Source organism: Peromyscus eremicus, chromosome 1 (assembly GCF_949786415.1).
Source record: "Peromyscus eremicus chromosome 1, PerEre_H2_v1, whole genome shotgun sequence".
NCBI lineage: Eukaryota > Metazoa > Chordata > Mammalia > Rodentia > Cricetidae > Peromyscus > Peromyscus eremicus.
In genome coordinates this window covers 37793221-37811413 of record NC_081416.1, presented here as the reverse complement: position 1 = coordinate 37811413, position 18193 = coordinate 37793221, and the positions used below count along the sequence as shown (strand labels likewise).

Below are 18193 nucleotides of genomic sequence, written 5' to 3'. Positions count from 1 at the left end.
TGGTATTTGAGCTAGGCCTTAAAACGATTCTTAACATTCCTTGGGCCAATGTTGCTATGAATTTTAATGGAAATTATAGCCCTTTTCTTCAAGAATAAAAAATGAAACCCAGAACAATTCCATCTACACAAAGGCATGCCATCTACAATACTCACAGGAATCAGTGGGTCCCTTACTGAGGACCTGGCTGAGATAAATGAGGAGACTTAAAAATGGGAGGGGAGTAGGGGGAGTCATGTAGGCAGACACATGTAGTGAGGGATGGTGTCTGCTGGAGGGAGAGTGGCAGGGGATGCCCCTCATTCACTGTAGGACTCTTTGTTGACATTGCTGTGAATTGTAGAATATTATTTTAAGATGTGATTAATATTTATTAATATTTATTTTTACATTTGTTTATGCTATGGACCATTTGTTTTAATGATACAAAGATGTGTTGCATTCTTTTATGTTGCATTTATTTAACTGTGAAGCTGGGTTACTGTGCCTGAATAAAACACCTGATTGGTCTATTAAAGAGCTAGACAGCCAATAGGAAGGCAAGAGAAAGGATAGGCAGGGCTGGCAGGCAGAGAGAATAAAGAAGAGGAAAAATCTGGGAGGAGGGGAGATAAAGGAGCTAGAAAAGAAGGGGCCAGCTACCTAGCCACACAGCCAGCCACAGAGTAAGAGTGAAAGTATGATTACAGAAGTAAGAAAAGGAAAAAGCCCAGAGGCAAAAGACAGATGGGATAATTTAAGAAAAGCTGGCTAGAAACAAGCCAAGCTAAGGCTGGGCATTCATAAGAAATAGTATTTCTCCATATATGTTTTATTTGGGAGCTGGGTAGCGCCCCAACTTCCCAAAAGCCAAGAGTGAAACAACCACCAACAGCTGTGGTTTGAATTCCAACACAGAACTCCATACAGTGTTAACTCAAACCCCAGTGTAACCATTTTGGGAGCTGGAGCCTCTGGACAATGTTTAGGTCACAATGCCCCATCCTCATGCCTGGATCAATGCTTATGAAAAGGACTTGGGGACTAGGCTTTCTTCTTGCCCTTCTGCCTTGGGCTGGGTCTTATGGGTGGCTTGTCTCAGACTTCTCAACCTCTAGAACCATAAGCAAGTTTCTGTTCTTTATAATTACCTAGCCTGGGCTACTCTGCCTCAGCAGCACAAAACATATGAACCTAGAGCAGATCTAACCCAAGATGGATTCCCAGCATCAATTTTACAATTTCTACTTATGCTGAGTAAGTGTGAATGTGCAAATAAGCATAAGCTGGTTACAGACTATATTTGTGAAATTTTGTACTGTTTGTTTACAAGCAACAGCCTGCTTTAACATTAAGTATTTTATTTTGAGCATCTCATCAGGAACATCTTTCTGTAGCCCTGGTTACCAGATGGTGTAAATTCCTTGTTTACAGTATTCACTGTCCCCTCTGCTGGCTTCATTTCCATGTGGGAAGTAGCATCCTTCCAACCCCTTGGCTTAGGACATCACTGTCACTTTCTTTAGCCAAAGGAACATGAATGGAAAAGCACTTCCTGCGAGTAGAGATGCTACATGCTTCCATTGTTCTCCTTCCGTTGTCTTAACAGTGGCACGCCTCAGGGCTGCTCCCGGTCCCCAGATGAAGACAACCCTCAGAGCTGAGCTGTAGCTGGCCCACATGTATGAGTGAAAAATAAAACTGTCCTGATTAAATCTATTGCAATTTTGGGGTTGTTGGTTACCATAGCACAACACATTGACTGATACACCAGCATATTTGGGTATGTCCATTGGATTAGTTGAGCAGAATCTACCATTAGGTAGATCTTGTCTTAGAAGTAGGAATTTTATTATTTTATTTCTACCTGTCATGAGCTTCAGTTTACTTAGGATTACACACACACACACACACACACAGACTGTAAGTCATTGGAATCAATGTATGACCATAGTTGAGAACAAAATATTTTATTTCTTTCAATAAAACTATAGTTTACAGTAGTATTTACTAAATAAATTATATAATTTCTCTTTTACAAGCAATAAACTAAATCACAAATATTTCAAAGACAATGTATATACACGACATAAGGCCTTTTATAAATAGCTTTGCTTTTCTCATTTCACTAGTAAACAGTGAAAAAAATCTTTATAGAAGCTATCTTTCTATAAAGTAAAGGCAGACCTATTATACTGATCTTTAAAGGGAACAGATAGAACCTTTTGATGACATGGGCTATGATTAGAATTTTTTTAAACAAAGAGAGAGGATTTATATCTTAATTATCATTTTTGCATGGATAGATTTTTAAAAAATATAGAAGCAGATTCCATGTGTTGCTCATGTGTGATCACCATATGCATGCAAAATGGAACAATGCAAGAGCCTATAGGAAAATAGCACTTCCCAATCCAGAGAGGTGATTGGCAACGGTACAGAAACGCAGCTTAAGTATAGTTCATGCAGTTCTTCACAGTCAGCAAGCAACAGCAGCCACAGAACAGCATGGGGGTTTCACATCCACCTGCTGATCAGCCATGGACCAAGGCGCCCCCGACGTCTCACGAGCTTCAAGGTCCAGTTGACTCTTACTGTGTGTGCTGGGGCTCAGCCCAGCACCTCTGTGAATTCTGCATTGGGGAAAGTTCTCTCCCACAGCTGTGTTGAGGCCCCATCCATGTGCTTAGGTGGTTAACACTTTCATTACTGGGGGAAAAATAGGAGAAAAAAAGAGCAGATGTGAGACTCATTTTTAACATCAGTTTGTAACTCCTGCCTACAAGTGGTCCCTAAGTTGTTATTTCTCCCAGTGACTTGCACCCGGAAAAGCATGTATTAGGTTTGGGATTTTCTTAGAATATCATATGCTTCTTTGGGGGGCCCCGTGGCATGTTACTTACCCAAGGTTCATCAAGATCAAGCCCCAGTTACATCACAACACTGATGCTGGGGACTTTGAATGAAGTGATGTTAAGACCCACTCAGCCTTCTCAGAGCACAAGGCTCAGGGAGTGTGTGTGGTATGTGAGACCTGAAGCCAAATGGCACAATTTGAACGTAGTCCTGTACTCACAAATGCTATGCTCCTTTCCAAACAACATCCTCATGGCCAGCAACGAAACAAGCCATTAGATGTCTAACCTAAAATGCTAACTAAAAGCAGAGCCAGGCCAGGTAGAAAGGATGGTAATTCTGCAATCCCAGCACTTGGAATGTGGAGACGGGAAGATGACAATCCAGAATTCCAGGTCATCCTCAGCTACACAGTGAATTTGAGGCCAGCCTGAGCTACGTAAAACGCTGAAAGCAAAGCAAAGCAAATAATGAAACAAAATAAGTAAGAGGAAGCGGAGGCAGCCATGTTAGATGTATCATGGTATATGTGGGGAACATTGTTTCAGTCCATATAGACATACATTGGGTCAAATCTACTTTCTAATTATCTAAGCCATATAGCATTGTCTATGTTTCCCAGTCTTTATGTCCTGTTTCATCTATAGAACAGGAATAACAGTCAAGGGCCATACCACTCTGAATCCACCTGAGATTGACTGATCTTGGAAGCTAAGCAGAGTCTGGCATGGTTAGTACTTGGATGGGAGAAGAGGAATAACTATCCCTTCTCACAGAGCAGTTGTGAGGGATTGACTTTTCTTCTCCCCTTGAACTTCCTCCCTCCTTCCTTTTTAGGGACGAGGGTTTTACTGTGTTACCAGGTTGGCAGTGAAATCCCAGGCTTAAGTGATCCTCCTGCCTCAGCCTGTCAAGAAGTTTGGACTATAGGTGTGTACCATCACAACTGGTAGAGATAAACTCTTTTTTTGTGTGTGTGTGAAATAAAATGTCAAATATCACACACACACACACACACACACACACACACACACTATTCTGTCATTGTTACACACTCACTGCAGGAACTATTTTATTTAAGCTACTTCCCTATACCTTTGCTTTTAGACTTGGAAGTGATATTTTCCTTCCTATAGGCTCTTGCATTATTTCATTTTGCAAGCTCATAGTGTTGCAGAAGCAACATATGATACATGTTTATATATAAAGAAATAAAATTAGGGCTGGGGATGTAGCTTTGTGATAAAAATATGTGCTTAACATTTGTGAGGCCCTGAGTGTGAGCCTTAGAATCAAAACAAACAAAGAAATAAACATCAATGTAGTGCTCCCAAATTGGAGAGGTTAGAGCTGGGATCACAGACATGGTACTATCCAATACCTCCAAAAGAGACAAAACAAAACACAAACTCAACGTGAAATAAAGAGTTTGAAATGTAACTTTTTTTTTTTTTGAAAAAAAGTAGGCCAAGGGAAAATTCATTTGGCAATAAATAATCAATATTCATCACGTAATCTGACCCTATTGTGAGTTTTAATTTTATAAACTTACTTCTTTTCTTTTTCTGGTACTGGGAATTGAACCCAAGGCCTCAAGCATGCTAAGCAAGTGCTCTGACACTGAGCTCTGTCTCTAGCCCTCACGGTTTGGCTTTATAGTTCATTTCTCCCTCTTTTTTCTTTTCTTTTCTTAATCTCTTCCTTCCTTCCTTCCTTCCTTCCTTCCTTCCTTCCTTCCTTCCTTCCTTCCTTCCTTCCTTCCTTTCTTCCTCCCTTTCTTTCTTTTCTGTTTTTTGAGACAGAGTTTCTCTATATAACAGCTCTGGCTGTCCTGGAACTCGATTTGTAGACCCGGCTGGCCTTGAACTCACAGAGATCCGCCTGTCTTTGCCTCCCAAATGCAAAGGAATTTTGGGATTAAGGGCATGTGCCACCACCTCCTGGTCATTTCTCCCTCTTGTGAGCCTAAGTTAGATAGGGTCTTGATGAGTGAATGACAGCTGCTGAGAGACATTGGATTATAAAAGGAACTGCTGAATTAAACCAGCCTAGATGCTTTAGGGATGTCTTAACTTTAAAATGGAATTCAGAAAATGTATTGTGTTGGGGGAGAGGTTATGCTTTTGTTTCTAAAGGAAATGAAAGGCTGTGGATTCCTTCAAGGTTAATAGAGATCAGATTTGATCAGGGAGACCTCCTGAAAATCTTGGCTATAGACATAAAGAAATAAACCAAGAAAAACTACAGGACAGGTGACATATATACTGCTCCCTCTGCATGAGAACAGTTCTAAGACTGGACAAAATGTTACAACTAGTTTCCCAGGACTTGACCATTAGCTCAACTTTGTCAAGGCCTACTAAAGATGCCATCACCCCTCAGACAACAGGAAGCAGTTTAGAGAACACAATGCTCACATTCCCAAGAGGTGGGGTGGGTGGTTTTGGTCATTTGGTGAGTTTGTCATCATTTAGGGGGGAGATACAAATATAGGATAAAAAGAATCTCCATTGCTGGGTGGTGGTGGCACACGCCTTTAATCCCAGCACTCGGGAGGCAGAGCCAGGTGGATCTCTGTGAGTTCGAGGCCAGCCTGGTCTACAGAGTGAGATTGAGGACAGGCACCTAAACTATACAGAGAAACCCTGTCTCGAAAAACAAAACAAAACAACAACAACAAAAAACAAAACCCAAAACCAAAAAAAAAAAAAAAAAAAAAAAAATACCGCCGGGCTGTGGTGGCGCACGCCTTTAATCCCAGCATTTGGGAGGCAGAGCCAGGCGGATCTCTGTGAGTTCAAGGCCAGCCTGGGCTACCAAGTGAGTTCCAGGAAAGGCGCAAAGCTACACAGAGAAACCCTGTCTCGAAAAACAAAAAAACAAAACAAAACAAAAAAACAAAACAAAACAAAAAAAACAAACAAAAAAAAGAATCTCCATGACTCGGGGTGACCCCTGGATATTCAAGAGCAGTTTTGGTGAGGGTACAATGATGGTGGTGTATTAGAAACCAGAGGCCTTGAACCAGACCAATGACTCATTGCAAGTAAGGCTGACTGGACAAAAGGGTGAACCGTGTGACACACCAAGGCTCCCAATGCCACTAAGACGAATGAAGAGGTGTTGGAGAGGCAGGAAAGATAACGGAGTGAAGAGAGTTGGGTTTTTTTTTTTTGGTTAGTTTGTTTTTAGTTTGTTTTGTTTTGGTTTAAAGTTTCTTAAAAAATTTTCTTTTGGGGGGGATGCTGCAAGGATGAAGGACAGATATGGGGGCATTGGGAGATGAGCAGAATTGGGGTGCATGATGCAAATTTCCCAAAGAATCAATAAAGGAATTATGTTAAAAATTTATGCTCGGTTCATTTTATTTTGTTTTACTTGATACCTCCTTCATTGGATGTTACTTCACAGAGGCATAATCACCTGGGGATAAAGTATAGTCGGAAGTTTCTCTTTGAGTTGGGTCTTAGTAGCAGCAGGAACCCAAAGGCTCACTATTTTTCTAGGCACAATACACACACACACGCACACGCACACGCACACGCACACGCACACACACACACACGTATTAGTGCTGTAGAAATCAGGACACAGCAGGGCGATGGAATGGAATCTCATATGTGCAGAACATCACAGCCGGAGGGGCCTGTTATGTTTGGATACATTTTATATTTTGAGACAGGGTCTCACAATGTAGAGCAGGCTACCTCCGGCTCACAGAGATCTGCCTGTCTCTGCCTCCTACGTGTTCCAGCCGGTGGTTCTGTTGGGTAGCAGTGCAACCCTTAGGTCTAGCGGGAGGAAGTTGTAAATGAGAGAAGCTGTACCTGCAAAAACTGATTAGAATTGCAGAGACTCGGGAAGAGGTTTGGAAGGACGCAAGTCCAGAGCCTTTTTACAACTCACTTAGGAATCTCTTCAGTCTAAATAGCCATTCCTCATATCACTCCGTGTTGAAACTAACATCCTGCATCTTACCAGATGAAAACCTGTCGGGATGTATTAGCAGACCACTAGCTCCCACCGAACCTCAAAGCTAAGAATGTCGTCAGACAGCATCAGATGCAGATAGAGAGGCTTCTCTGCTTTGCTGTGACCCACTTCTCTGATGTTACCCCAAGGTATTGTAAAAGTGTCTTGACTTATAACATTCTTTCTTCTGTTACTATTAGAAACTTCAGGAAACTGCTTCCATGTTGGAACATGGAATTTGGGTTTTTTTGGGCCATGTTCTCTCATAATTGACTCTAGAGTAAACTCTCTTTTATCCTCTTTGAGGTAAGAGCTGTGTTTTTGAGTTGATAAAGTCATGGGGATGCGCCCTGGAGAAGGACCTGGGGACCCTGAGCCTTGAGGTGAGTGGTTTTCCCTGCCACATGTATTTTCATGGTGTCTTGCCTCACACGGACCCAATGCAACAGAGTCGAGCAGCTATGGGCTGAAAACAACCCCCCAAATAAACCCGTTTCCCTTTAAAAAATTATTGACTTTGTGAGTGTGTATGTGTGCGCAAGGCACGCATGCCATTGCACACGTGTGGAGGCCAGAGGACAACCTGGAATTGGTTCTCTCCATCCTCCATGTGGGATGAGGGGATGAAAATTAGTGATAAAGCATGGCAGCAAGTGCCTTTACCTGCTAAGTCATCTTGCTGGCCCCACCTTTCTTCTTTTGTCATAGTGATAGAAAAACTGATGAGCACAAAAATTTAGATGGGTCTGAGCCCAAATCTCCTCCCTTGAGACTTGAGTAAATATTAGGACTCATAGCCAGAAGCTCAGTTGTTCTTTTCCCAGGACGGGGGACTGCAGACTTCATCTGGGAAGCAGTGGTGTAGAAGGTGGGTACAGTTCCTGAAGGATTTGCACACTCTGGATGAAGACATCCATTTGGGTCTAATCTGGTAGAAGGCCAAACCTTGCGTCTTGTCAGAGCCCCCCCGCCAACCTCCAGTGCTCCATCAAAGACCCCCGTTCCTGCAGCAGGTAGATGGCAGAGAAGCTGCCGTCACCTCCCCATCTCAGAAGACAGACTGAGATTGAAGTCTCTCGTTTCAAAACTGTTAGTTCAGCAGCAATATTTTACCACAGATTGCTGCTTCATTAATTTGTTTCCAAAGGGCGGGGAGATGATGGAGGAGATCAAGGATTTATGCATCCTTGCTATGGGATGTCTTTCTGTGCACTGTGAACATATGTTGTTCCCATTGGTTAATAAATAAGCTGTTTTGGCCTATGGTAAGGCAGCTTAGAGGTAGGCAGGAAATCCAAGGAGAGAGAGACAGGAAAGAGGAAGGTGGAGTGGGGGAGACGCCAGACTGCCATCCTAGGAGCAACATGTCATGGGACGCAGGTAAAGCCATGAACACATGGCGATACACAGATTAATAGTTATGAGTTGAGTTAAGTTATAAGAGCTGGCTAGTAAGAAGCCTGAGCCATAGGCCATATAATTTGCAGTTAATATTAAGCCTCTGAATGATTATTTTATAAGTGGCTGCAGGACCGCGGGGCTGGGCAGGACCAGAGAAACCCAGCTACACATCCTGATAATTCTACAGGGGACTTTTGTTACTGGAGTGAATCCTGTCTTTTCAGCAAGCTGTAAACCAAACTGTCATTCAGAGACAGTAAGGAAAGCCTCCAGCACTGTTTTGTGTTTGCTGATACTTTGTTGTAGTCTGTACTGCAGAAACAGCATTTTCTGTGTTGAATTAAATGGCCAAGGGGGTGACTTTCAAAGACACTCAAGGGGAACTGGCCTTGATGGATGAGAGGGAATGCTTGGATCTGAGAAGGGAGATGAGCCTCTCTGATCTGTTGGGCAGTTCGAACCATAGCCTCCAGGCCAGCCTGAAAGGTGGCAGATGCTGGGCCTGTGCTAGGAGTTGTCTTTGATGCCTGAAGACTCTGCTGCCTGCCGAGCTGACATGCACAGTGCTGGAACGATAAGGTCCAGTGCAGAAGTTATACATTGAGCCCCATACTTACTCTCCAAATGGTTTCTATACAAAGCCTGTCAGTCACCCCTACCCGCCATGGGCAGAGCTGCCATATTACCAGTAGGTGGCAGCAGAGGGTTTTCGGAAAGGAGGGACATCAATCAGTGGGTTTCTGGCTGTCACTCATAGGGTTTGCTTTCTGAATCAGAGGAAAAGTGCATTTGATTCTAATTAGGTCTTAGGAAGGGGGTCCTTAAGAGTGACACAGCCCTCCTTTACACTGGCATTGGAGAATGACAGGGTGCGCAAAGAGGAAGGACCCCGGAAAGAAGCCTCCTGGATGCAGGGAGCTTCCCAAAACACCAATGCTTGAGTCCACCCTCAGGGGATTTGTTTGAAACACACTACACACCTAAGACAAAGTTTTTTTTTTTCTTCCCCGCAGTCATTTATCCCAAAGCATTTTTTTTTTTTTTTTTGGTAAGGAATCAAAAATAACTTGGAAACATCTACCCAACCTCCTGGCTCTTAGCCAGGAGGAGAGGAGAGATAGGAGGAGGGTCTGTGTGTCAGTCTGTGTAGTGGGCTGAGTGGAGGGCCCTGAAGTTTCCTGTCTACTAGTGACCTTAGAAACCGACCTTACCGGGGGTCTTCCCATATGTAAGTAGTTAAGGTCACACTGGATTAGAGTAGACCTTAATCCAGTGACTAAGAGAGAGAAGACACACAGGGTTACAAGGAAGCCTGGGTGACCCTGGAGCTGAGGAGCAGGGAGGGCACTGTGCAGGTTTAAGAATGCCAGGAAACATGCTAGGTGGTGATGGCATGCACCTTTAATCCCAGTACTCGGGAGGCAGAAGCAAGCAGATCTCTGAGTTCGAGGCCAGCCTGGTCTACAGATCAAGTTCCAGGACAGCCAGGGCTACACAAAGAAACCCTGTCTTGAAAAATCAGAAAAAAAAAATGCCAGGAAACATGTGAAAGCCAGCAGAGGTAGCAAGTAGCAAGGTAGGCATCTGTCCTTGGTACCTTCATTAGAAGCAAGGCACTGTGGGAAATTTTCAGACCCCTGACCTCTAGGAGATGACACATTTGTGTTGTTTAAGCCACCCAGTTTGTGGTAATTCCTTACAGCAGGAGACTAATAAAGGCACATACAATGAGGGAAGGCCAGGCCCTCAGGTTCCCCTCTGGACGTTTCCTTGTGCATTACTACAGAGTCAGCTTTGTTTATATTTTACTATTTTATATGTATATGTATTTGCCTGCATGTATATCTGGGCATGACATGCATGTGTGGTACCAGAAGAGGGCACCAGATCCCCTAGAACTGGAGTTATAGACAGTCATGTGGGTACTGAGAATTGAACCTCAGTCATTTAGAAGAGCAGCCAGTGCTTTTAAGTGTTGTGAGATATCTTTCTGCATGCTGTGAATATGTGTTGCTCTGACTGGTTGATAAATAAAGCTGTTTGGCCTATGGCAAGGCAGCTTAGAGGCAGGCAGGAAATTCAGGAGAGAGACAGGAAGAAGAAAGGCAGAGGCAGAGGAGACTCCATCCCGCTATTTAGGGAGCAGCATGTAGTGGCACACAGGTAAAGTCATGGAACACGTGGTGACACATAGATGAATAGAAATGGGCTGAGTTTAGTTATCAGAGCTAGCTAGCAAGAAAATTGAGCCATAGGCCATGGCCATGCAATTATTGATATAAGCCTCTGTGTGTTTACTTGGGTCTGAGCGGCTGCAGGACCAGGCAGGACACAGGAAAACTTCCAGCTTAAGTGCTGAGCCTTCTCTCCAGCCCCTATATTTTATTATAGGGATGGTCCTTAAGCATCCTCCTCTTACACCTCAGAGACCAGGGAGGAAATCCACATGAGTGACGTTGAGTTCACCAGGCCCAAGGGTATGACATGAAATGCTCACACATTCTAGCTTGGCCTAGTTCTGACCTTTGATCCCGACAGGTTCTGAGCCTGGAAGACATCACGTTCATACCGGTAGCAGCGGCTTCCTCTCAGACATTTCATTCTCAAGAGTTGGAGAATCTTAGGCACCAAGTAAACACTGGCTTCCCACGGCTGAGAAGGGGACAGGAAGAAACCCAAAAAGAGAAGCAGTAGGGGCCAGAGGGACAGGGACAAAGAGAGAGGCAAAGAAAGGGAAATAGCAGGGCCACCCATGGGTGGCCTCAGGTGAACTGAAGAGCAGAGCTAATTTCAAAGAAGGTGAGAGCCAAGGCCATTGCAGCCAGGCTGTTTCAAAGAAAACTCCTCGCCATAGCCCTGCAAACTGGCACTGGAACTTAGCCTAACTGAACTGGAAAACAAGTGTTCCTCTGTAACTCCAGCTCCAATTCTAACTTTGCACAGCAGTTAGATGCTGTCTGTTAAAAAAAAAAAAAAAATCCCGTGATTGCGCACCTAATCCAGACAGGCTGGTCACTTTAGACCCGAAGCATACATCACCCTATTTCAGGAATAGCTGTCACCTGTGAGTGTGCTAGCACACATGCAGGAACATCCTTTGTTTTATTTTACTTTTGAGTCCAGGTCTCATGACAAAGCTTTGGCTAACCTGGAACTTGCTATGTAGACCAGGCTGGTCTCGAACTCACAGAGATCTTGCCCACCTATGCCTTCTGAGCACTGGAATCAAAGGTGTGCACCACCATGTCTGCACATCCCCCCGCCCCCCAGCTCTTTCACGTGTCTTAAAAAGATTATTTAGTCAAATAACTGAGGAGCCAAGCACTTTGGGCTAAGGGCTCTATTTTACTCTTTCTGAAATCTCAATTCCCCACAGTGCAAGCATGTGACAAACGGGAAAAGTATTTCATTTCAGAGCTTCCAAACCTGAGGCGCTGTGTGCCTTTTCTCCATTTTCTGCCCTCACTAAACCCCACTGGGCACGTGAGCAGTACCCCGGGTTGCTGGGAATCCAGCTCCATCCAGAGAGGCAGTGGAAATGTCACTGTTTCCAATCCACACCTCCTGGGGCAGCCCATACTGGTTTAAGCAAGGAAAGATTAAAGAGACCCAACCGCTGCTGTGCGGGGGTCATTCATCTCCAAGCCTAAGGATTCAAATTCAGAGACGCAGTTTCTTTTGCCAAAACCTCCTGTGAATTTTCTAAGACCCCGGTGACCTAATTTGTTGAGTGTTTGTCTTCGTATTTTCTCAGGCTTTCCTCATCCATACTGGTGTGGCAGCTGTTAATTCAATCATTCTCACTTTCTTTGCCCCCTTCTTCCTACGATCAAAGAGTACCATTAACCACCCCAAACACCGAATAATCAAGCTGTCCAAGGGCTGTCTGTCACTGTGCTAGTCTCCAATACTGGTATGGCTAAAAAAAAAAAAAAAAATGGCTTAACTGTTTCTTTTCCTTACATGCAGCTATTTTTGCACTTCAAACAGCCATTTTGCAGAAGCGCTTTCACAGAGAAAGGCTGTGTTATTGAGAGGATGCTAACGTGAAACGTGAAACGTGTAAGGCAATAGGGTGTGACTCAGGGAGCGGGTAACAGAGGAGAAGGGGCTGGGTGGCATCATCCTTCAGACTTCCGTTACTAAAAATGCGGTCCCTTCGTCCATCACTCCCGGCCCACTTCCAGGGAGCCACAAAAGGGCACTCTCTCTCCCACTCCATTTTCCAGTGGGAATGGCTTTCTGTTGTTCCCCTTTCCAGTAACATCAGATTGCATTCTGCGTCAGGCAGAGAAGGGCTGCCGTAGGATCTGAGCAGTAGCATTGGGGCCTTACAATACTGGGACCGTCCCATTAGGAAGACGGCAGAAGTGACCGTTTTCCATCAATGCCGCCTACTCAGGCCTGTTGTATTCTTTTCAATACCCTAATCTGCGGCTCATCAGCTCAGCATTCAATAGGAAACATCCTTGGTCACTGGATAAAGCCATCTTAAAAAGCCATCTCCCTCGATTTGAATATTTGCAAATGAACCAGAAGGCTTTGGAGGGGGGGGGGTGTTATACCGGGAGAAGGTGAAGGGCCTCGGGAAAGCAGTGTAGGAGGAAGCTTGGGTGGGACTTGAATTAAACACCTGAATATGGATGATGAAACTGTTAGCTCTCTTCAAAGGTCAACCATCCTTTTAAATTTCCGTTCAAATTACAGCGAACAGTCACAAGGCTGCCTTAGCCCACAGGCACAAATTTGGGTGGATCCCTACAAGGACATTTTATGTTATCTGATGTGTACAAATCAATGTGGTTTAAATCTGCAAGTTTCACATGAATATAAATCCTTAGTGGATCAGTTAAACACAAAGTAGATTAAGATATCACTACTAATAAAGAAACATTGCATCTTCAAGGGGAAAACCTCACACGAGACATCAGACTTCATTGGGCCACAGCACCAAACAGAATGTCATCACAGAAGCCTCAAGGGACATTCAATTAAAGATGGCTGGGATAAAAATGGCTGGGATCCAGAGCTTTTGAATTAGGTCATAAAGAAAGGAGAGAGGACTTGCCCACGCCAGACTGGATTTTCTTTCTTTATCACTCTTCCATAATGTAGAGGCAAATGAAAACACCGAAGGACAGGCAATGAGCCGAGTCTTTTCATATGTAGGACAGCATTCAAAATAATAATAATAATAATATCTCCAGCAAGAAAACATATCCCCAAACTACAGGTTAACGGGGCCGAATGGTCTAGATGTACTGTCCTAACGTTCACGTGAAGCTTAGTGGTAGAGGAAGGGATGAAACCGCAGAGTTTGGAGAACAACTGTAGCTTCTCTGGAAAGCCATCCTTGGGCAACTTGTGTGATTCAGAATGTCTTAGGTCTTAGAGCACATTCAATATTCCATTTACTGGATGAGAAAACTGAAGTCCAAAGAGGGCGATGGACCCGAGGTCAGTGATCCCTGAGAAACAGAGGCAGGCACTGACTCTGGGTGCCCAGCTCTCTTTCATTCACAACTCATCTGGTTTTGCAATAGGTGAAGAGGCTATCTTCAAAACCTAGAAAAGCTGTGTAGGGGCCACTTGGTCAAATGATTTCCCACCAGCGCTCACATGCTGTTTGCTTTTCCATCTTATCCTCTTCTACATCCACAGTAGAATTCCTTCCAGAAGTGAAACTATGAGCCAGGTGACAGACTCATACAGAAATAATCCCAGTGTGGAGGTGCAACTTTTGTAATCCCAGGACTTGGGGGTGGGGGGAGGAGGCAGGAGGACTGCATGTTTGAGGCTAGCCTGAGCTACAGACTGAGACTTTAGCTGAAGAAACAATAACAACGATACCAAACAAAAAAGTTGCTATGGAACTAGATAAGACAGGAGCCCCCACTCTAGCTTCTATTAAGCCAGAGATGCTAGGGATTTGCAGGAAGTAAAATGATGCTATTATTTTCACTGTTTATTTGAATTTTGTAAAATAAAGTCATGTGTTATATTCATACAAGTATTACTTAGCTATCATGATCTTCACCATCCTAAGTCAATGAATATTTAAACATCTTCTGTATAAATTCTGAAGACATAACCTGGCCCCCTCAGTGATTCTTGGGGTCCTGAGAGCAACAGATATGAGGACTGCTGTACTAGAGCATTAAAGAATAACCAGAAAAAAGCTGGCTGTGGCAGCACATGCCTTTAATTCCAGCACTTGGAAGGCAGAGGCAGACAGATGTCTGTGCATGAGGCCGGCATGGTCTACATAGTGAACGAACTCCAGGACAGTCAGGGCTGCATAGAGAGACCCTGTCTCAAAAAGAAAAAAAAAGGGATAATAATATTTAGGGGCTATAGAGACCACCCTTCACAATGGCTGCTGTCACTGGGGCTGCTGTTTTCCAGAGTTGGTTGAGATAGAAAGATGTCTGAGCAGAGTTAGGAAGGAAGGAAGCAAGGGGATAAGCATGGTTTGGCCCTGAGAAAGAGACACAGATAGGAATAGCAAAGACCCGGAGACAGTGCTTGGTTTGTGGGAAGAACGCTGAGGTGGTGTGTGGCTGGAACACAAAAGCCATGGGAGGAGGGCCATGTGAGCAGAGGAGGCCAGGTTACAGGATGCAGGGCCTTTTGAATTTAAACTTAAAAACACAACATTCCAAATGACATCCGCCATTCCATTCAACACCCTCCCTGCTGCATGTGACGTTGGGCATGTGTACAGAACGTGGAGGATGTGGGTGGGATGTAATTTGCAGGGCAAACACTGCTTCCAGCCTGCCAAGGTATTTTTCTTGCGCCATCTGACAGTCAACAAAGGTGGAACAGACAGTCTGACAAGCACTGATGAAGGACGCCCCCAGCCCCACCCCCACTTGTGTTTTTTCAAGGCAGCCTTGTGAGATAGTCAGGGCAGGCATTATTTCTGTTCTCTGTCAGATAAGGATGCACAGTCAAAGAAGTCAGACCCATCTCACACAGCCAGTTGGTGACAACTCTGAATGGTGTCAGCTAGACAACTTTTCAGTTCCAAATTTGAGTTCTTCCCAGGTCCTGTTTCTGTGCCATCCAGCCTACTGCCTTATCACAGAGGCAATGCCAAAATAAAGAAGATTCAAACATGAGGGCACCACTTGAGTCAAAGGCCAAGCTTACTATGTTGGAATGAAATCAAGGCATCCTGCTTTGCCTTCACTTCATGAGATCTGTCCTCTGGTTATATCTGCTGAGTATTGACTGTTGGGGGATAGTCTATCACACTGTGAACCCCGAGTTTGTATTTGCATAGATTAAATAAAATTAACCTTGGGTCAGGAGGCTGAGTTAGCAATTAATTGACAGAAAGTAATCATAGGGCTTCAGAGGGCATCCAGGAGAGACAGAGAGACACAGGAAGTAGGTGGGAGGGATTTGGAGTGGTGCAGGTTTTTCTTGTTTGGCAGAGCGGAAGCATGGGTCTTTTAGAGACATCAAGAAGGAGAGAAGGCTAGCTTTTTCTACTCTGCCTCTCTGAGCTAGCAGGTTTTCACCCCAGCCTTTGAATCTCAGGTCTTATTTATACATAGAATGATAGAGATTTAGTTAAAGCTACCTTTAGTGGCAGCAACAGAGCCTGTGCCTGCAGGAACAGAATTCCCACCAGGCTGTGGCCTGAGCAGCCAGGCTGTCGCTAGAGAAACAGGCTGGTAACTGTGGAGTTGCACCTGCTGGCTGAAATAGCAGTAGATTAGGGCGTCATAGCCACTGTGCCAAAGTTAAAACAACAATTAATCTACCAATTCTTGCCAATGTTCTAACAAACATAAGATTGGGAAGACTTGTCATCTGTAGAAGTGACAGGAGGCAATCATTTCTCTAAAATCCACAAGTATGCCTGGCTTTGGACAACTTAGTCTTGTGTAGTTAAGGAGCGATAAGAGAAGAACGGAAGAAAGTCACTCACTAAATAGACATCCAGCACAGAGGCGTTGTCGTCCTGCATTTCCAGGGTGTTTGGCTCAGCAGTCAGGTAGATGGTCCCCTCTTCCAAGGTGAAGGTTGAGCTGGAAGGTAACCCTTTGCTGGAAAAACAAAGATGAGTAATGAGTTGGTGGCCTTTAGAACACATCCAAGGATGTGTCCCAAGTTATGGCTAAAAAGGCTGTGGAGGTGAATTTTGGGTTAAAATCTTTTTTTTTTGGTAAGTCACCCTGAAAATATGGCCATTTAGTTTTAAATTTAAAAAAAAATGTACTCTAGTAGTAAGCATTTTTTTACTTTAAATATAATTTTGTTAATAACATCTTTTCTCCTTCCCCCTTATATATGTGACCGTTCACAGTGTTTGCAGGGGGTGATTTGTGGGTCCCATCTTGTGACTAAGGGTTCTGTGAAGCTGGATGTCGCCTGCATCACTAATTTTGAGTGGTTGGTTTTCATTTTTGACTGCTGTGTTCCTCTTACTTATCCATACATTGCTAGTTTACAAAATGGATCCATGCATTGCTGGTTTACAAAATGGATCCATACATTGCTAGTTTACAAATGGATCCATATATTGCTAGTTTACAAATGGATCCATATATTGCTAGTTTACAAATGGATCCATATATTGCTAGTTTACAAAGTGGATCCATACATTGCTAGTTTACAAAATGGATCCATACATCTCTAATTTACAAGAAATGCTTCTGCTTCCCTCCTTCCCTCCCTCCCTCTCTCTTTCCTCCTCCATTCTTTTTTCCTCTTCTTTCTTTTCTTCCTGTTTTGAGGTCTGAAAAGTCCAATACTTCAGTGGTTCTCAGATTTCAGTGTATATCAAAGTCTCTGGAGGGCTGGTCACAGTGCAACTTCTAGGACTCTTCCACTGGCACATTTGAATCACAGGGTCTAGTGTCGAGTCCATGAATTACATTTCTGACCAAGCCCCAGGTGATGCTCAAGCTGGGCTGGTCCCAGGACCACACCTGGACTAACAACGCGAAGTGCTATTAGGTACTCTATGAGCATCCCCTACGAGGACCACCAGGGAAACAATAAAAGCCCCAACACCACAGATAGCTGGCATTGTTTCTGTCCTGGTATTATAACCAGTGTTCATTGATGAAGGAGCTGCCTTTTTTTTTTTTCCTTTTGGAGACATGGTCTCTCCAAGTAGTCCAATTGTTCTTGAACTCACTACATAGACCAGGCTGCCCTCAAACTCATAGAGATCTGCTTGCCTATGCCTCCTGAGTGCTGGGATTAAAGGCGTGTGCCACTATGCTTGGCTGAGCTGGTCTGTTTTCACAGTATTTAAATTGGGTATCAGCCAGGGATGTACAATTATCCCTCTGTATCTGAAATAAAAGCGATGCTTTCACCCAGCAGGAGTTTCCCACAGTTTTCAAGGACAGAACATTGGAAAACAACAAGGCAGGAGGATGATATTGGTGTTGGGACTGTGTCTGGCCATACAGGTGGAAGGAATTCCATTTGTGGGCTTCCTGGATAACCTGTATGAATATGTAAGTGTTTGTCAACTGCCGCTTAAAAATACTAGAATGTAATTATGAAGCATAAAGAATCAGCAGGCTTTTGGGAGCCCACTACCTATGATGGGACACCACGCACAGCCTTGAGGCGGGGGAGGGGCTTGGACCTGCCTCTACTAAATGTACCTTCCCCTGGGAGTCCTTACCGTCTTGTAGGAGGGAATTGGGGGGTGAGTCAGGAGGGGGAACTGGAGGGGCGGGAGGAGGGAAGAAGGGGATCTTTGATTGGTATGTAAAATAAATTTTTTTCTTAATAAAAAATGATTATAGGCCGGGCGGTGGTGGTGCACGCCTTTAATCCCAGCACTCGGGAGGCAGAGCCAGGCGGATCTCTGTGAGTTCGAGGCCAGCCTGGGCTACCAAGTGAGTTCCAGGAAAGGCGCAAAGCTACACAGAGAAACCCTGTCTCGAAAAACCAAAAAAAAAAAAAAAAAAAAAAAAAAATGATTATAACAAAAAAGCATAAAGAGATA

General features: G+C 44.1%; 1 protein-coding gene across 2 annotated transcripts in view; it reads right to left on the bottom strand.

Annotated features, from left to right (window-relative positions):
- Positions 1 to 1928: 1928 nt before the first annotated feature.
- Pip5k1b (phosphatidylinositol-4-phosphate 5-kinase type 1 beta) overlaps positions 1929 to 18193 on the bottom strand; it is a 287232-nt gene continuing 270967 nt past the window's right edge. For both annotated transcript variants that reach the window (XM_059259518.1, XM_059259513.1), the window contains 2 exons: positions 16151 to 16268; positions 1929 to 2688 (listed from right to left, as the gene is read on the bottom strand). In XM_059259518.1, the coding sequence (XP_059115501.1) occupies positions 2686 to 2688; positions 16151 to 16268 (121 nt within the window). In that variant the 3' untranslated portion in view covers positions 1929 to 2685. The remainder of the gene's footprint in view (positions 2689 to 16150; positions 16269 to 18193) is intronic.